The sequence below is a fragment of the Oreochromis niloticus genome, linkage group LG14 (genome assembly GCF_001858045.2).
Source record: "Oreochromis niloticus isolate F11D_XX linkage group LG14, O_niloticus_UMD_NMBU, whole genome shotgun sequence".
NCBI lineage: Eukaryota > Metazoa > Chordata > Actinopteri > Cichliformes > Cichlidae > Oreochromis > Oreochromis niloticus.
Genome location: NC_031979.2, coordinates 20203598 through 20224245, shown reverse-complemented (window position 1 = coordinate 20224245; position 20648 = coordinate 20203598). Strand labels below are relative to the sequence as shown.

The following is a 20648-nucleotide window of genomic DNA, read 5'->3' as shown; positions in this document are numbered from 1 at the left end:
GGAAACTGTTTTGATATTGTTCAGGACCGCAATTCTTTTTTTGTTTCATTGTCACTGAAGTAGCTGATGTAATGGGAGGATATATCTGTTAATGTAAATGGAATGGCTTGAGGAAAATGCAAGATATGGTGATGAAAGGTCAGAGTACTGAAGAGTCGTTTTCCTAGGCAGCTGTAACTGGAATTGACTTTCTTAATCCTTAAATCATTTTCTAACCACAACCCACATCTTCAACGTAGTGTGGTGCAAAATACTGTAAGGACTTATTTTTGTCCCAAGAAAAGGAAACAGATCTCCACTGCATGACTGTGAATGTTTGTCCCTACAACATTAGAGATACACTTATAAAAACTCTTATTTTATTTTATTTAAAAAAATTTGGAACCCCAAAAGACTGAACAAATTCAAAAATACTTTCAAAAAAACCTCTTGTCCTATGTGGCTAGTGTTATCATCAGCATGTTCCAATCCCTGCTCCATCAATTAGTTATGCTTTGTCAAAGCCGCTGGCGCGGCTAATTTAGACACAGGGTTTCATTTAGCCTGTGTGCTGTGACGCACTGCATCATGATATAAGTGAGAGTGATCATCATCCCAGTGCATCGTTTGTAAGGAGCAGGGTTGCTGTGCTAACAGGTCTGTCCACGATTTTTTCCATACCTCAGCCAAGTTGTTTCAAGGGCTCAAACGTTGCGAGCAAGTGGAAGTGAAAACCACTGAGCTCCGGATGGGATTATTGCATTTGATACTTGACATTTTGAGACTTCTACATCATCAATGTGAATCCCCCCCCCCCGGATCATCTGCCTCCATCTCACCATATCCCTCTCGTTCTCCTCGGTCACACTATCGTCCTTCACTACCTCCATGAATCTCCATATTCAACACCCTTTGTCTAATATATCTATTATCCTTTCTTTGCACATAAACAAACCATCTCAGCCTTGCCTCTCCAACTTTGTCTCTGAATTGCTCCACCTGAGCTGTCTCTCTGATGTACTCATTTCTAATCCCGTCCATTCTGGTCACTCCCAGTCAAAAATCTTAGTATCTTCATCTCAGCATCCTGTCTCTTTGTTAGTGCCACCATCTCCAAACCACACATCGTAGCAGATCTCACTACCATCTTGTAAACCGCCCCTTTCAGTCTTACTGTTATCCTTCTGTCACAAATCAACTCTGACACTCATCTCCACCAACTCCACTCTGTCTGCACTCTCTTCTTCACCTCTCCTGCGCTTTGCCTGTTGCTTTAGATGCTTTAGATTTTAATTTATCTACCTTCACTACCTCTACTCCTTGTATCTTCACTGCTGCACCTGCCTCCCTCACATTCACACAGACTTTCATTCCTCTTCTCTTCAGTATATTCCTTCATCTCTGCAGGCTGTCTTCCAACAAATCATTTTGATTGTTTGACTCTAAATGTGACTATAAATCACAAGACTAAATAATTCTGTATTTAGTAAGATCTGAAACTAGCAGGACAGACCATAAACTCATTAGGAATGTGCTTCCTGAGGATCCAGGTCATTTTCACAGATGTAGACTATAACTTCATTTTGAAAGCAGAGAAGTTGCTGAACATGAGAGGGAATGTAGATTTAAAGCAGAACATGGGGTTCATTTTTGAGACCTGGAAATGTGTCCATCTTTTATATACAGTCCACAGATATTTAATATTTATATCATATCTATTTTTTTTTTTTATTATTTTTCTGCTATCAGTTGTTATTATTACTGTTCCCACACATTAATATTCAGTGTCGTAAATTTTGTTTAGTTTGAAAATAATGAAAAAGGGCAACAAAACATGATTAAATAAAAATAAAAGACAGTGCGAAAAAGCAAAAAAAAAGTTTAGGGAAACAAAAACATTTAAAAAGATTTTAGAATCAGTTTAACCCTTCGCGTCCTTTTTTCACGAGGGACGCCTAAGGGTTAATTAAGTCAATTTTATAAATATTATGGACATTGTATGCACATAATTTTATTTCTGCATATATTTATAATATGTTTTGAATGTGCGACTTTTTTTTCTAAATCCACATATACACTTTTTTTCCGCTTGTAAACACCGGGGACACTTTGCGCATGCTCACCGGAAGGACGCACAGACGTAAGCTCAGACGACCAAAACAAATATGGCGGATACAGTAACGACGTTAAAGACTCCAAAACCTTTTGTCTGTTTTTTTCCTCGTTTTTTCTCGGTTCCGTTTATGGGTTCGACCGTTTTATAAAGTCGTCGTTGTGCCGAACAAGTGTTTTGGGACAGTAGTTTGAACAGACACCCAACAAAACGAAACCCGGAATATAAACGGAAGTGTATGGAGCTTTTTTGAAACTAAACATCCGCCTGTGCACCGCGTGTTTGCTGTGTTATGTCGTTATTTCAGTGCATGAAAAATGGGGAAAACATGAAAAATAAAGACGCTGAGGTTCAACGACACGAAGAATGGTGTGCTGACTGAGAGGACCAACAACATGTAACTCACTTAAAGCAAAGAAAGGAGAAATGGACTTAACGTGGATACAACCCGAGAGCACCGAGTGATAAACAGTAATACTTTGCATAAATATTACCATGGGTTTGGTGAACTTTGTCATCTCCACTGTAGGAAAATGTCTGGATGCTATCTGCTTACTACTCGACCTGAACTTTGTCATCGTCCACACCGTGGTGCAGACTCTCCTGGCAGTTATCACCTTCATAACCAGCCTGCCCAGCCTTCTTTACAACTCAGTGCTGGAGCTGGGAAACCTCCTCCTGCTTTGCGCAGTGTCCACCGCGGAGGCGACATCAAACCTAGCTCACGGCACTGTGGCTAATCTGGGGAGCTTGTTGCTAGCTCTGGAGGGGCTCCTGGAGAGCTTGAAGATGGTGGGTTACCTGTCCATGCACGTCCTACTGCGTGGAAAGGAGCACTTGTGTCGAGGGCTGCTGTCAGTGCTTGAGGGCTGTGGCATCGCAGTCAGCCTGGTGGTCTATTTTACTAACACAGTGGTAAACTTTGTGCTTATTGCCACCCAGAATGTCTACTTGGCGTTGGTCAGCGTGTGGCAGACGGTTTCCAGCCCACTGCAGAAGGCGCTGGAGCTCACGTTGACCTGTTTCACCTTTCTGTACAGTAGCCTGGCCGGCACATCAGCTTTGCTGTGGACACCCTGCAAGCTGGTTTTGGACTTCCTGGTTTCGCTGGTGCACATGTTCATTAGCATCTTCATACTGAACTTCTACGGCCTCGTGCTCACCATTACTATCGCACTGGCCACCACCGCTTACCTGAACCCGGGACTGTCCCGACAGATTGCTGTGCGCGTTGTGGAATATCTAAACTCCTTTTCACTTCTCCGTAGATTATGTTTGGCTCTCCATTGCGTCACTTCAGCCTTACTGTGCACACCTCACTTTATACGCCGTAATGTGCAGCACCTGCAGAGGATCCTCTATCACATCTACCGACTGGAGAGACGACTTTGGCAGCAGTTGTCTCACCAAAGCAGCCTGATTGGCCTGATGCTCCGACCGCATCTTCACAGGCAAAACAACAACAGCAACAACAGAGCTGGAGGTGACGGTGACCCTGGGGAAGCGAGGCGAGACCCACCAGATGGTAGAGCAGGAGATGGAGCCCACCAGGAGGTGCTCAATCCAGTTTTACCCTCCTCCAGCAGAAACAGGCAGCTAAAGAAGAAGTCATCTTCAGGGGAAGATGGTAAACCTCTGCCAGCTGAGAGTCTGCTGACTCTGCTGAAGGAACAGGAGGAGAGGAAGAAGTGTGTGATTTGTCAGGATTGTGCCAAGACAGTGGTGCTGCTGCCTTGCAGACACCTCTGCTTGTGTAGAGACTGTACACACATTCTTTTAAATCAGCCCATCTACCAGCAGAACTGCCCGCTCTGTCGGCAAATGATCCTTAACACCATGGACGTGTATCTATGAGGGACCAGCCAAGTGGATCAACCGGTGTCTGATGCCGAGAGCCTCACAGCCTATCAGTATCTACATGTATAAGTTTTACCACCAGTGAGCTTTACTATTTAAAGACTTTTTTTTTTCTTTTCACTTAAATGGGACTTAAGTGAAAAGACCAGACCAAACTTGTTAAACATACTCGATAGCTCTGGATTATTTGAGAGTTGAGAGATTTAATGATGGTAAAAAAACAAAAAGTCACCAGGTTGTCTTCTGGTGTCAGATGCGTGCACACATTAACAGCACATGCTGTGCTCTGACTCTATACTATACACTAAATGTAAACAACACATAGTATGTACAAGTTCTCATGGTAAACATTTTCTGTGAGTATGCAAGAAATCAGCATATTTATATGTGCACAATATTTGTGTCATGATGCACCACAAAAGTGATACAGCTGTATACATTTTGAGAGAAAGCCAGATGTTTTGTTTTTTTTCAGCTGTAAGCACCTCTTTGTGCATTTTGCATCAGAAATTTAAACGCAAGCTTCTTTTTCTCACATGAACCCCTGGAAAATATCAGAATTAGTTCTGTTCTCACTTCTGAGAATATTCCTTGGTTTAGGTGAGGTAGCAGCGTGGGTACGCATTGCTTGCTTAATTCTACGCATTATTTTCCACTCTGTTCCTTCAGGCATCATATAAACTTTATACCCAAGGAGCTGGAAGTGTAAAAATTCAATTTTCAAAATGATCTCTGTTCAGGGATACAATGCTTTAAATATCAGTCAGGTGTGCAACTGTGTGTGTGAGTGTTTTGAGTTTTGCTTTCCCAGTGTACATACTCAAATCCTAGAGTTAGTCTTGAGTTTGGGGGCAAGTCTCTAATTTAAGAGTAAGCTGTGTCTGTTACTGTTTGCCACAGGGCTGCACCGATTAATCAGCCAAGCATCAGCTGTTCACCTTGCTGACTGCCTGCTACCCATTTAAGATGATAACTACAGTGGCCCTGAGAGGTCAAACAGACTGCAACTAAAGAAACATCAGCAAATAGGGGGAAAAAACTGCAAAAACACAGAAAATACAACAACAAAAAAACACTGCAAAAGGTTAAAAAAAAAATTAAAGTTTTCCGTTTCTGGGGAAACAACAATTTGATGCAGCAGCTGTGGAAGATACAGAAAGAAGTTACAGAAATCAAAATGTGAAGGATTGCACTGAGAGACACGGAAGCAAAAGATTAATTAATGTTGTGAAGGAGAAGCAATGCAAGGCAATATATGTTGTTTTAATCACACGATTCATACAGTACTGTAGATATATGTTTGCTGTTAGCCGTTTACTGTTAGCTTGTCACTTCCACAGCTGTTCTGTCACGTTATTGTCTTCCCAAAAGCACTTCAGTTTTTTTTTTCATTTTAGTTTTTCTTGTAACAGTGTTGTTTCTGTTTCTGCTGTGTTTTGTGTGCTTTTACAGAATTTTTCAGTTAACTGGTGGGCTTCTTTTAAGATGCAGTGCATTTGACCACTCAGGGTCAGTTCATAGGTTTGGTCAACTGAATGCTCAAAAACAAGGTGGTAAAGGGGTCTGTTATATTCTTAAAATTGTTTTTGGTTTTTTTTAAAGTTTCCCTGGCACAAATTGAGTATTAAATTAAAGTAAAATCGGTCCAAATTTCACCATCGGTGCACCTCTCGTGTTCCAGTGTTGCTACATTGAGCCTCAGGCATTGCCAAAAAGCTTTTCTACCACTCATGTCTTAAATAGTTGTGATTCCAGTGGGCCAAGCTGTGAAGGAAGGATGCTAACACTGTGCTTTTACTTTATTAGTGAGCACATAATTCCACATGCTGTACGCATGAATGTTGTACGTATAAATGCAGCTTTCACCCTTTAGACCCGATTCTGTGAACCACTTCACCATTTTGTCTTTCCAGTCAGGCTTTATTCCATTTATTTTATTTTATTTCTTCCAACTGATAGGGTCTTTCCTGTCCTCTGCCAGAGGTGAGTTACAGTCACAACTGACAAGTAATCCATAAATGGTTTTCCCTTTCTTTTGACATTGCTGTAAAACAGATTTCTGTGGTATAAAAGGACCATAAACGAATAAGGATTTTGCAATTTAATTTGCTGTTGTTTCTCCCTTTTTTCCTGTTTCATTTAAAATATTAACATTGATTTATGTTAAAAGTTTACAGGACAATATTTTGTCACCACTTATTGTGTTGTTATTGATGGTAGGTGGTGCAGAGTCAGATTTGGGGAAAGAAGAAAATACCACTGATCATTTGATCAGATTTGCCTTCTTAGAAGATCATTTAAAATCCTGATTTTGTGTAATTTGAATTGCAATTTCTGAAGAATTTGCAGGGGCTTGAGTTATGTAATGTAAAATACTGATGATGTCACGTTTTCTACTGCAGGTGAAAGCGATCTTAGTGTCAGTTTGGAAGATTATTCATGATTTCTAGAGCCTGTAGTCAGAATAGACCGCTCTCAGGTATTCCTAAAGCACCAATGGCAGTCCTAACTAAAGACTGCAGTGGGTAGAAACACATGCTGATTGCTGAATGTATGAACTGTGTTAACAGCGAAAGACAATGTGAGTTAACGACATGAATGTGTGTTATGTTTTTTAAATTGCCATGTGACTGTCTTGTGTTTGTAATAAAATAACAATCCCTGGAACTGAAGCTCTTCATCTTCCTCCATCCGAGGGAATGTTTTTGTACGATTTTACCTGCAGAGGATTTTATTAAACAATCCATTAATTCATCAATCTATGGCATGGCATCGAACACCAAAAAGTTGCAAGTTCCAAGACCATCTTAAAATGTTTTGTCCAACCAGCAGTGCAAAGATGTGTGGTTTCATAGAAAACTGATTATTAGGTACACCTGTTCAGCTCCTCATTAATGCAAATATCTATAGACAACCACATGGCTGCACCTCAGTGCATTTAGGCATGTTGACAACCATGTTCAAAACGAGCAACAGAATGGAGGAAAAGGTCATTTTAGGTGACCCTGAGCATGGTTGTTGGTGCCAGATCAGCCGGTCTTAGTTTTTCCCATACAACCATCTCTAGGATTTACAGAAAATGGTCTGAAAAAGGGAAAATTATCCAGTGAACAGCAATTTCTCGGGGTGAAAATGTCTTGTTGAAGTATAATGGTCAGACCCTTTCGAACTGATAGGAAGGCATCGTGTGAAAGGAGAATAGTGTCCTGTGGAGCATCTCTGAATGCACAACATGTCAAGGCAGATGGGCAACAGCAGCAGAGGACCACACTGGGTGCCACTCCTATCAGCTAAGAACAGGAAACTGAAGCTACAACAGAAGATTGAGAAAACATTGTCTGGTCTGATGAGTTGTGCAAGGTATACCTTATAAGTGATACTTAAAGTATTGTTCATTAGGCTTTTTTATTCCACAGTAGTTGAAAGAACAAATAGGTAAGATAAATAATAGAAGATAAGATTTGCTCTTAAATTTACAAATGTGAAACAGACAACATCTGCCAGCTGTACAAAGTCAGCTGCACAGGATGCAACTCTGGACAGTTGATGACATCGGTCATTTCAGGACTGAGGGTCTAAAATAGGCAAAGTCTCCCTTCGGGTGAGTTTTCGAGGGAAGATCCAGCCTTAGAAAGGAGGGGACCACCTCTGGTTGAATTCCTCATGCTGTTTCTGTAACATGTTTCCAAGTGAGCACAGATGTAAAAAGTATAAAGAAAAAGAAAATAAATGTTGTGAATGAACAGCCTGTGCTCTTCCATGTTTTAGTACTGTGACCGTGAAGTTGGTGAAAACTGGCTGAAGAAAATGTGACAGGCTAAAAAAGCTTAGGGTTACTGTTATTTCCTGCAAGAAAAAAATAATTCATGTCTGTTGTGACACATCAGACACAAAGGGCGGTTTGGGGAAATGAGTGTAACTGTGATTCAGGTGCAGCACATGAGAGGAAATAGCCACGCTCAGGAAAGGCCTTTAAAAAAAATAAATAAATAAAACATGTCGTAAAAGAATAACCACAGGTGCAAATAATAAAAGTATCGATGACTGAGTCACACGCAGCACTGAGAGTCGCAGTGTTGTTCACTGTGGCTGTCGTTAAGTATCACAGCCAGCATTACTGTTAATACCCACACCTGTACTTCTCTCACTATATGAAAATGCTACTCAATTTTATTTATATAGTGCCAAATCACAACAACAGTTGCCTCAAGGTGTTTTATTTATAAGGTAAAGACCCTATAATAATACAGGAAAACAGAGAAAACCCAAACAATCATATTACCTCCTATGAGCAAGCACTTTGGCCAGAGTGAGAAGGAAAAACTCCCTTTTAACAGGAAGAAACCTCCTAAAACCTGCTGTGCGATACTACAAACTTTGATTTCGATCCAATACCAAATAAGTATCGAAACAATACCAATACCAGAGTTCTTATTGATAATCTATACTAAGGACACAATACCAATACCAGGGAGTTTCTCTGTACAAAGTAATAGAGTTGTTACACATTTATTTTACTTATGGTAACAAAGATGATGCAACAGTTCAGAGATAGTTTAGCTTTCACATCTTCTGATTCTGAAGATAAAGGAGTTGCTTTGTGAATGAGGGTGCGTGTCTGGGGATTGCAGAAAGGCTGCAGGATTAAGGGGGGAAAGGGGTCCTAATGGCCAGCTGGGAATACTACTACAATCCTACTACAATTCATCAGAGCCTTGTGGCTTACAGCTTCAGAGGCTTCATTCTCATTCCCAATGTTCCCTCTAAAAATATCTCCATGTTAAACATCTGCTCAGATTTTTAAAATCCACCATGACCTCCATAAATATAATTCTAATGTTTCTTTTTGCAGTTAAACTATGTTGCTGTTAAATCATGCTGGCTCTGGCTCAGCTGGAGACAAGAAGACTTATTATTTAAATGACAGAGAGGTGAGTGCAGGTTGCTACCGTATGACCCCCAACCTCAACACACTGTAAGACACCAAAAGCAAACCCGGGTGCTATTTGTTGTCTCCTGACCTGCGAGTCCAGCCTCAGCAGAGTTTATGTTTGCTGCAAATGAGGGTGGTGTTAACAGATGAGAGGAAGTTTGATGTCAGGAGAGGAGCAAGAAGAAGTAAACCGAGGCGAGCAAAATGCTCCGGGGATCTGTCCTCTTCCTTCTGACCCCGGTGGTCTTGCAGTGTGGGAAAATCTCAAACTCCAGCACACTCATCTTTGACTCATTCAGGCTCTACTTCTTCTGATTTTAAGCACCATCTCCATCCCTCACTCTGACCTTTCCCTTCTACATCTTTTCCATAAAGTATGGGCTTATCTTGGTGTCTTGCAAAACTGGAAATTCATTTTTCACACTGCAGCAAAAATGGGGGATTTACATGAGCTAGTAATCACGCTGATCGGGAGCTGACCCTGACCCTTTAACTCCCTCATGAGCAACAGGGAAATATTTCTGAGTAGATGATCTGAAAGAGTACAGTTGGAGACAGAATATAAAGGTTTAGAGCCAGTGTGGCAGTAATGTGTAGAGACAAGGAAGAAATGGGCAGCTCATTAGTCTCAGCCTCAATCCTAACCCTCACGCTACTGTAATTAAGAGATTTGTTGTAATTAGTCCAACTAATCCCGATAGCCTTTAATAAACAGAGTGTGTGATGTATGGGCAGCTCAGAGGCTGAAGCTGGTAACCACTGAAGAAGGAAGCTGGATGGCAGCAGATCCAGCAGTTTAATGATGCTTTGTGATACTATGATACCTTCAGCTTTAAACCAAAGAGAAGCACTTAGATGTGTTACTTTCTGCTATGGCCGAAAGACTACTGGAAACAAAAATAGGCAGTGATACTGATATATATGTAGTGTTTATAAGAAATATCCAGACCCATGATTTGTAACACTGACTCTGCGAATTTAATGCAACTTCTTTTTTTTTAACACCAATCAACTGAAAATGGGACATAATGTCAGCGTGAAGAAGAGCACGTGTTTGTACAAGTCCCTTTGACGGGACACACCCAGATGGTTTGTTATTTCCATGCCCATTGAAACTTTCTGGTCAAGAGGGACATAAAAGATCTGATTACAGTTCTGTACAAAAGTCTTGAGACACTCCTTATTTCTTAACATGTTGCTGGGAAAAGGGAAAACAGATGTAGTGATTTGTGCATGTGCAAACATGCACAGAAGTACAGTATGTGAGACTCTGCAGACTTTGCTTAATTTGTTTAATAATCAGTATTTGGTGTGATTGCCTTTATTATTCAACACAGTCTGAACTCTCTTAGGCACTTTTTTTGTAATTTATATAAGTAGTCTTCAGGAGTAGTTTTCCAGGCTTCTTAAAGGACATTCAAAGCTCTTCTTTGGATGTTGGCTATGTTTTGTTCTGTTATCTGTCAAGATGATTCAGCTCTGGGGAGGTCAATCCATGAATGACTGTGTTCTACTGTGTGTGTGTGTTTCACTGCACTAGCGGTGTGTTTGGGATCATTGTTTTGTTCAAGTGTGAAACCATTGACAGTCAAATGGTTTTGCATGGGGGATCACAGTCTCACAGACATTTCCATGACCGGCGGCGGAAATGATGCCCAAACCACGACAGAGCCTCCAGTGTGTTTTACAGATGGCTGTAGACACTCACTGTTGTACCTCTCTCCTCAGCTCCTCTGTACATAGTGATGACACTTTGAACCAAAACTTTCAAACTTGGAAGGTTTCATCACTCCATCAGACCCGTTGCCACTGATTTTTCCGTCCAGTTCTTGCGTAACTTAGCGTGACAAAACCTTTTTTGCCTGTTTCCCTTTCTTAAGAATCGCTTCTTGACAACTATCCTTCCACTGAGACCATTTCTGATGAGGCTTCATCGAGCAGATAGTAGATCAAATCAAGGGTCAAATACATCTCTCAGATCCTGTGTCAGGTCTTTCCTGGATTTAGTTCCTGTTTCTTAAGGGCATGACTTTCAGAAACTATTCACGATTAAAGATACAATTTAAAATCGGCTCTTTGCTAAGGTTTCTGTATTGTTTCAGTTACAGTTGAAAATCTCTCCAGCAGGATTTAAATTCTAAATTTCTTTAGAAGGTAGACAGATTGCACCATGACAGGAAGCATTACAGGAGACTTTTGAGAAGCACCGGTGTAATTTAAACTCATAGACTCCTGGATGTTATCAGGTGTAAATATGAAGTTCTCCTGGCGGTTGAATCATCCTTCAGTCTACATGCTGACATGCAGCCAGTTCAAAACTCCATTTAGTACTCACACATTTTCACAGTGAGAGTCCTAATGTTACACCAGCTTTCATACATTCATAATGAACAGAGTAGAGCACAGAGTGAATTGGCGAGGTTCACGTATTGATCTGTCTAAAGTACGTCTGAGCTGCTTCACAGATGTGGGTTTGTTTTATGATAACAGTTACTCTAATATAGATCCAGTGTATCAATATAGATACATTTGTATGCATGCATGCAAGTGTTTTGTCTTAAATAATCTGATGTTTACAATTTTAAAATACTTTGTTGTTTTTAATTATGTGTTAGTGTTTTAGGAGCAGGAAATAAAGCATCTTATTTCTCTCGTCTAGCTTGTCAAGTGTACATTCTGTTAAAATGAGTAGAAATGTTAAGTAACTATGGGAGTCCCTTTGTGACATGATGTATGATGATGAGTAGCTACTGGGTCACAAACTGAACTAATAAAATGTTCATTCCTGTGCAGCGTGGATCTATTTTAACATCAGCAGCTTCTATTGAACACATCATAAAGGCACCTCAGGAGTGTCGATACTGCTGGCTGAAATCAGGAGTCCTGCCCAGACACTGTGAAGTAATGACACTATGAAGTTTGCAGGCAGTGGTGCTGAATAGTGGTGCAACACTGCCCCCTGCTGGATGAAGTGGTTCCATCAGCTCAAAATAAAATTAATAAAACAAAATAAAACAAAATACGCAGCTATGAGCAAAAACATGGCAGGTCTATAAATACACATATGGGTAATCAGGGGAATAGGGCACAAAAGGGTAACAAGACACAACTGAAAGTGTAGCATAATATAATCTAAAATCATGTTACTCGTTTCTTTTTCTTCTTCTTTTTTCAGCTGCTCTCTTTAGGGGTTGCCACAGCAGATGCAACATCCTCGTCTGTCCTTTTCTTTTCCTCCTGCCAAGTAACTCCATCTTCAACATCCTTTGTCCAATACATCTGCTTTGTCTTTTTTCCACATGTCCAAACCATCTCAGCCTTGCCTCTCTAATTGTCTCCAAATTATTACACTTGAGCTGTCCCCGCACTCTGTGGTCACATCTTCAGCTCTGCCACCTCCATCTCAGCCTCCTGTTTTTTTGTTAGTGCCACCATCTCCAAATCATGCACCATCTTGTAAACCTTCTCTTTTACTCTTGCTGCTATCTTTCTGTTACACATTACTTGTAACTCCACCTGCTCCATCCTGCCTGCACTCTCTTCTTTACCTCTCCTGTGCTCTGTTATTGCTTTGAATGGTTAAAACCAGGTATTTAAATTCATCCACCTTCACTACCTGTATACACGTATATTCAGTCCTGCTTCTACTGACGAGGAAGAGTAAATCATGACCTTACTTCAATGAACAAATAAAATCAGAAAAATTGAGTTTTAGATCTTTTCTTTTTGAGACATCAATCAGACCTTGGGTGCTTTGATTTGTAGCTGCTTTATCTGCAGCTGCATCTTAATCCAAATGTCAGACTCTCACCTTCTTTTTCTTAAGTGCCCTGTCTGTATTTCAGGGAGTGATGTCACTGTCTGCTTTACCCACAATTTTAAGCCTCAACATAGCAATGAAGGCTGTGAACTAATGGAAATAACTGACGTACACCAAGGGAAAACTTATTAACTCATTGCATCCTTCTCCCTCCCCGAGCAGGAATAGTTAGAAGGACCCATCTGGAGCTTAATATTGTGCAGGGGTTTGACAGAGAAAAAAGAGAATAACATTTCATCATGTCTGAGTGTACCTAACAAGACCTTTGTGAGCTCTGGTCTTGTCGGAGTTTATTCAAGAAAATAAACAGTTCAGCCACAGATGTCAAGAAACAGAGGGAGCGGCTCATCTGAGTAAACCGCGAGATTAATTCACACCCATGATTATTGTTGGGAGGAGAAAGAGATGCTGACTAACATCAACCAGCTCATAGTGTATCTGTCAGGGTACTTAGAGCGTTTGGTGAACTCATTAGGCAGAGGTACCTAGCATGAATCCAGTGGAAAATGAATATTTTCCAGCCTTTTTCATTTGGGTATTTACGTTAGTAGTTTTCTGTCTTCGGGAATTAAAGCAGAGGACTTGGACATTATTCATAGAAATGCCATGTGAAAGCACTTTATGTAACTTTACACTAGAGAAAACAGTACATTTTGACTTCAGTACATTTGGTTTTTACTTTTCAGATAAAGATGTTACATTAAATGCAAATTTAATTAAATATACAGTCGTGTGAAAAAAGTGTTTGCCCCTTCCTGATTTCCCGTTTTTGTATGTTTGTCAATGTTTCAGATCATCAAATGCATTTAAATATTAGACAAAGACAACACAAGTCAACACAAAATGTAGTTTCTAAATGAAGGCAAATGTTATTAAGGGCAAGTAAAAAACATAAATGACAACCATGGTATGTATCGCATCTTTGGAAAGCTATGTTCAATTTCTCTAGCCACATCCTGGCCTGATTACTGCCACACCTTTTCTTAAACAAGAAATCGCTTAAATAAGACCTGCCTGACAAAGTGAAGTAGACTTCAAGATTCTCAAAAGCCAGACGCCATGCTGTGATTCAAGGAAATTTGCGAACAAATGAGAAACAAAGTAACTGAGATCTCTCGTCTGAAAGGGTTATAAAGTCATTTTTAAAGCTGTGGGACTCCAGCAAACCACAGTCAGAGCCATTATCTACAAATGGTGAAAAGGTGGAACAGTGGTGAACCTTCCCAGGAGTGGCAGGCCGACCAAAATTACACTGAGAGCAGAGCAACGACTCATCCAAGAGGTCACAAAAGACCCCAGATCAACATTTAAAGGATTGCAGGGCTCACTTGCCTCAGTTAAGGTCAGTGTTCATGACTCCACTATAAGAAGAGACTGGGCAAAAATGGCCTGAGTGGCAGATTTCCAAGACGAAAACCAAAACTAAAGGAAGAAAAAGGCTTGTCTCAGTTTTGCTAGAAAACATCTTGATTATCCCTTCAGATTTTGGGGAAAATACTCTGTGGACTGACGAGACAAAAGTTTAACTTTTTGGAAGGTGTGTGTCCCATTACATCTGGCATAAAAGGAACATCATACCAACAGTAAAATATGGTGGTGTTAGTGTGATGTTCTAGGGCTGTTTTGCTGCCTCAGGACCTGGAAGACTTGCTGTGGTAAATGCAACCATAAATTCTGCTGTCTACCAAAGCATCCCGATGGAGAGTGTCCAGCTGTCTGTTCGTGACCTCAAACTTGGGTTCTGCAGCAGGACATTGATTCAAAACACACCAGCAAGTTCACCTCTGAATGGTTTATGAAAATCAAAATGAAAACTTTGACTTGTGGCCTAGTCAAAGTCCTGACCTGAATCCGACTGAGATGCTGCGGCATGACCTTAAAAACGCGGTTAATGCTCGAAAACCCTCCATTGTGGCTGTATTACCATAATTCTACAAAGATGAGTGGCTCAAAATGTATCCACAGCGCTGAAAAACACTCACTGCCAGCTATCACAAATGCTTGATTGCAGTTGTTGCTGCTAAGAGTGGCCCAACCAGTCATTAGGTTTAGGGGGCAATCACTTTTTCACGCAGGGCCTTGATGGTCTGAATTTTTTCCCCTCTTTATAATAAACATCTTCATTTTCAAACTGCATTTTGTGTTTACTTGTGTTAAGAATATTAAACCAAAAAAACTTTTATTTTGTATTTTTGACCTTCTTGAAACATCTCACAACCTCATACATTTATTTGCAACTATTAATGAGGGAATAGACTGTATATAAAGTAGTTAAAACAGGCTCCAGATTTTCCATTCATTTATAATTATTACCAGCCCTATTATCTTACACTAGATTACATCCACAGCAGAACGAGGGCTTTTAACACATTTATAGGAGTATATTTTTCAAATCATTCTTATTCATTGCTTTTTTAAAATGGCAGTATCAGGGGTATTTTTACTGTTTTCCATTTGCACTTTATCTTCAGTGAAGTATTTGAGTTCTTTTCCCTCTTAAAATCAGGCAGGGGTGTTATCAGAAAGAGTCTCGACTTTCCTGTTTGGAGTCATTAGGCTGTGCAGCTCCAGCCTAATGCCTGATCCACTTTCATCCATGGCCAGGGACATACTTCAGTCTAGTGTGTTTTCAAAAGTAAAAAAATTTATTAATGTCTCGCGTTAGAGTTGTAGACACTAAAACAAAATGCAATAGAACAGTAGCATAAAGGCTGTTTGAGAATTTGTGGCCTGACATCTGTTAGAAGAATTAACTGTCAGCAGTTTAAAAGCTGAAAGTGCAGAACAGACACAGAGTAAACTGTGCCGTTCATTGTGTGCGCCTCAGTACACCATGTGCTATTCGGGTTACATTGCCTGGTGTGTTCTTTATTTATTACACAAATACAGCTGTATCGTGTCACGGATGATTCACTTGTCTGTCCAGAATGTCTCAGTAAGGAAATAAAAGCGGCACATGTCAGGCAAACACAGCAGAGTTTTTCCAGTCCGAGTAGACCAAGAAGCCGGTGAAGCTGCTGTCTGTCTTGCTGCTGGAGTAAAATCCATTGTACTCTGAGAGAGCCATCTGCACCCACACCTGATCGCCGGGGATGAGGTGAAGCAGGGAGCCGCCTGACAGAGATGCCGGTTTGGGCCAGTTGCCATAAAACTGAAAATAAGAAGCCACAGCGTGTCCGTTCTTCATCAGGTCGAACTGCAGGCTGGCGCGGTACACCGTGGCGTGGACGGCAAAGTAGTAGACTCCAGGGACTTTGCAGGTGAAGCGTCCCGTCTCTGAGTTGTAGTCGCCCTGTTCGTTGATCAGGATTGTGTCAAAGCGGACTGCGTCGCCCACATTCAGGGGCGAGGTTTGGCCCTGAGAGAGTTTGACACTGAAGGCGGATTTAGGAGCCACTGCACACTCGCCCGGCTGCCCCCTTTCCCCCTTTTCTCCAGGGTCACCCCTGTCTCCAGTCAGACCTCGCACTCCTGTCTCACCTGGAGAGGAGGAGGAGGTGCACAAATATGAGAATCCTGCACCGATTTATCACATGCTCACACACAAATCCGTATAAGTACATACCTGGGGCCCCTCTCTCCCCTTTCTCCCCCTTTTCCCCAGGAGCAGCATCCCTCCCATCCCTCCCGTCTCTCCCTGGCTGACCAGGACTGCCATGAACCCCAGGAGAGCCTGGGATACCAGGGTGGCCAGTACACAGACTGGGGGGGATCTTATTGTCCTCTAACTGGTTGGAAAGATGGACTTGTAGGACGAGGAGGGAGTGGAACAGGGACAAGAGTCTGAGTGAGGTCATTGCAGTCTCAAGGCTGAGAGAGAAACGAGAAACAGAAAAAAAAAACAGATGAACAAGCACAAACAGATCTGTGGAGGAGTAACACGGCATTACAGACAATGGGAAATATTGACCTGACTAAACAAAAAAAACCCACAACTCCCACTAAATTAAAACAAAACATTATGAAAATAACAGAGGGATGAAGAGCGCATGTAATTTCTGGAAACTGCAGCATACATAAACACCAAATGGGTGATTTACACACAATTTATGCCCTTACAGTAAAAATGTATTTATTTTTTCGTCAGACAGGCTCTGATAGAGAGTTACAGACATTTCCATTTAACTGCTACAGTTAAGTATAATATTTTGCCACTCACCACCTCACAGTTTGATTTATGGACAACATGTCAGCATCTTAGATTTAGAGTAAAGATAGTGAGGGGTTCACTGAATTCGCTTCAGGCAGCGCTGCAGTCATAAAAATAATCCCTTTGGGATTAGTTGGACCTGATTATTAGATAAACTAAATATCATGTTTGAACAGAAAGTACATTTTTTGTTCTCATATGTACAACATAAAACAAAGACATAGCTGTATAACAAAATATTAAAACACTTAATTGAGCATGTTGATGTATACGGTCCAAAAAAGCCACATGAGCATGCAGGGTGCAGGGGGATTAGACCGGACCAGAGGGAAGTAATTTTAACTCTTTGACCCTTTGCATTTACATAACAGCCTAGTTTACAGATTGCAACGGTCATTTCTAAACAGGTCATTTGTGACACACAGGCTGTAATATGATAGGCATCAGAGACAATTTCCAGCTCAGGAGGTGGAAAAAAAACATCTTCAACTACTCGTTTAGCAAAGATTAGTGAACTCTACAAATCAAAACACTAATACTCTAAACAGATGTTTCATATAAAAGTTTGTTGACATGCTGAATACCAGCTGGCCTACTCAGAAACTACTTACAGTCACACCTAACACTCAAATTCTCTCTTTCTCTCCCTCTGCTTCCTGCCCGTCCCTGAACACAAGCGGCCTCGGCCCTCAGACAACTCTGCCCAGACACTCAGGTTATCAAAGTGCTAATTTCTGCTGCCTACTCTGCATAAAGTGTGGAAATTGTTAAAAAAAATACATATATATTTGTCTTGCAGCACTTCAAAGGCTTTATCTTTCTTTTCCTGCCAGGTTTTCTCTCATCCAGGATCCAGTAAAAAAAAAGAAGAGGAGATAAAAAAGCTGCACTGTTGGATCCTCTGCCTGAGAGCAGGAGGAGGAGGAAAGCTAACAGCTGTCTGAAAGCAGGTTTAGTAATGAAAACCTGCTGTTTGCGGTGTGAGACAATAATGAGAAAAGTCGGGTCTTGTTGGGTCCTAATGGGAAGTTACCTCCACAACAGCTGCAAGAACAGAGAGAGAAGGGGACAGAAAGAAGGACGAGGGGGGATAAAAGCAGAAAGTCAAGAGAGAGAAAAACTGTAAAAGAAAAAAAAGGAGGAGGAGGAAGGATACTGAGTTACATGTCAGCATTCTTGGCAGAAATAAAGAGCAGACATGAGGACAAATACTGGAGAGTCTGAGCAGATGTCTGCAGCCACTCCTCAGTAGCCCTCAGATGATTAGAAACATTTACGGTTTCAATAAAAGCATGAAAAACTCAATCTGCTGTTTATAGGCCACTAATATGTGAACCACAAGGTTCACTGGAGAGGATCGCTCAGTCCTCCGACTTGCCGTCTTTTCCTTTTTTCATGCAGACACTATCCAAAGCAGCACTGTAACCGCCTTGTTTTTGTACTTTTTTTTAATGCGATCGGCTTTTTAAAAAAAACTCCAATCCACTTCACTGCACTGGAGCTCTGATGGAAACTTAAGTTTTGCTACCTGGGTGGTTCAGATGAATATTTCGGAGCAGTTTAATGGTTTTATTGCAGCACCACAGCCATTCGGTAAAAAGTCTGGCACGTTGCCTTCAGGCCAGCTGGAGTTTGATGATATTATCCACATTTACTGTAACTCAGTATCAGGCTGTTAAAGGCGAAGCTGCCTGTTTTATTATGACTCTCTCGTAGTGGGAAGTGAGAAGTAAAGACAGTAGACACAAATTCTAGTTACTTTATTTTTGCTCCTTCAGCATGTTACCATTGTTATTGTCATAGTTTTATTTTTACTGTATTACAGTGTCAGACAGCTTCAGATTCAGTCTGTGATGATTTAAATAAAGCTGAGGCGTAAAGAAAACCTCCTTTCTGTGATAATAATCCAGTACTGTAAACACAGCGACATAAAAACTGTGTTATATTCTACTGTGTAGCAGCTGTGTACTTCTTCTTTTGATACTTGAACATTTTTACTGCGTAATTCTCTCTCATCGTTATAGCTGCACAGTACACAACGCAATATGTGGAGAAAAAGAGCTTTTTGCTGTGAAATGAAAGCACTGACAAGCAGCTTTCATTGTTTAATTGTAGGAAAGGATCAAAACTTTACCAGATGATGCACTGAAGTCTTGGAGTTCTGCTGTTGCTGCTTCTGATGATGACGAGGACGACGATGGTGATGTTTGTATATGTGTGACCAGTGAAAGCTGTTCCTCCTGGTCAGAGAGTCCTGCTGGGAAAAACTGAAAGGAAATGGTAATGAAGCCCAATTAGAAACTGCAGTGGGTGGGTGGGTGTGTGGGTGTGTGGGAGAGGAGGAGCCGTGGGTGGAGGAGACATGCAGAGGAAAATATGTGATGTTAGTCCAGCACAAATAAGAGAAAAATGTAGCTGAAAAACAAGTGACAAAACCAGCGTGAGGGGAGTGATAAACGGAGGAGTGTTTAGGATGTTGCATAACAGTGTTGGGGGAAACTCTCCAAGGCAAAACCACAGAAAGTTCAGAGGGGCTGCGGTCAAAAGAGGCAAATGTCCCCAGAATGCATTGCTGCAGCTGAAACTGAGCTGTCCTCAAGCTTCATTATACAAAAACGCTGCTGCCTACAAAGACAGAGCCTCAAAGAAAGGCAAACACGGACGTGTAATGTGATGCAAGGAAGTCAGATGGGCATTTTCGTCTCTCTCCTCTGTGATTATCTGCTTCCAAGGTGAAGTAATTTTCTCCATCCAGATAGCATCTTCTAATATCAGGCCTCCACTCAAGCAAGACTCTGACAGTAATCCTCTTTTCCCATGTAATCCTTTGCTGGTAGCGTTAAGTTGATAAGGGAAGAGGTCTTAATATGCTTTTGGCAAAAGGAGGCTGAATTTGAGCTGGTTACTTTTTGCAGCTTCCAGAGGGGTAAAAACAACATGTTTCACTGTTTTCATGCAGCACTGACCGCAAAAGGACTGAGCCTGTGCCAGAACTGGACATGGTAGAGTTTGAGATCACAGCACTCTGAATCTATGTGGAGAAAACAGAGTGAAGCCTTTCGGCAACGTGCAGATAGCTTCCACATCAAGCAAAGTGAATACATAGGTATAAATGGTTTATCTGATCTTTTGCATTAGCAGAGGGATGGTAGTGTCACTTTGAGGTTTAACATTTTGGTCCACATGAAATACCTGAACAACTATTTGAAAGAATGCAGTAAAAGTTGCACATAAATTCATTTTCCCAAAAGTAGTTATATACAGTCTCACATGAACAACAACATATGACATATTACAACTTGTCATTATCCATCCATCCATCCTATTCCGCTTATCCGGGGCCAGGTCGCTGGGGCAGGAGCCTAAGCAGAGACGCCCAGACCTCTCTCTCCCAACCCGCCTCCTCCAGCTTGTCTGGGGCAATACCAAGATGCCCAAAGGCTATGTTGGTCCTGGGTGAGGTACCAGACAAAGAGCGATTCAGAAGACTTGGTGTTCTATGAGTAGAACACCAAGGGAACAGTTCACCCTGCCCAGGATAGGGTTACCAGGGCTAGGGTTACCAGGGCCTCGCCCTGGAGCCAGGCCCGGGGAGGGTGCCCGAGGATGAGTGTCTGGTGGCCGAGCCTTAGTCCATGGGGCCCAGCCGGGCACAGCATGAAAAAGGGACATAGGCCCATCCTCCTGCAGGTCGACCACCCACAGGAGGCACTGTAGGGGTTGGTTGTGTGCCGAGCGGCGGCCAGGCTCTGGTGGACCAATCCCCGGCTAACAAGATCAAAACTTGTGATGATTT

At 41.5% G+C, this 20648-nt stretch overlaps 2 protein-coding genes across 2 annotated transcripts; one reads left to right on the top strand and one right to left on the bottom strand.

Annotated features, from left to right (window-relative positions):
• The first annotated feature begins 2102 nt into the window (after positions 1 to 2102).
• rnf26 (ring finger protein 26) lies at positions 2103 to 6616 on the top strand. The gene has a single exon (XM_013274774.3). It carries the CDS (start codon positions 2588 to 2590, stop codon positions 3944 to 3946), a length of 1359 nt encoding a protein of 452 aa, XP_013130228.1. The 5' UTR covers positions 2103 to 2587; the 3' UTR covers positions 3947 to 6616.
• Positions 6617 to 12944: 6328 nt separating this feature from the next.
• Positions 12945 to 19258, bottom strand: c1qtnf5 (C1q and TNF related 5). The gene is made up of 3 exons (XM_003450826.5): positions 18987 to 19258; positions 16268 to 16512; positions 12945 to 16182 (listed from the first exon to the last, which is right to left on the bottom strand). Exons 2-3 carry the CDS (start codon positions 16497 to 16499, stop codon positions 15662 to 15664), a joined length of 753 nt encoding a protein of 250 aa, XP_003450874.1. The 5' UTR covers positions 16500 to 16512; positions 18987 to 19258; the 3' UTR covers positions 12945 to 15661.
• Positions 19259 to 20648: the final 1390 nt, after the last annotated feature.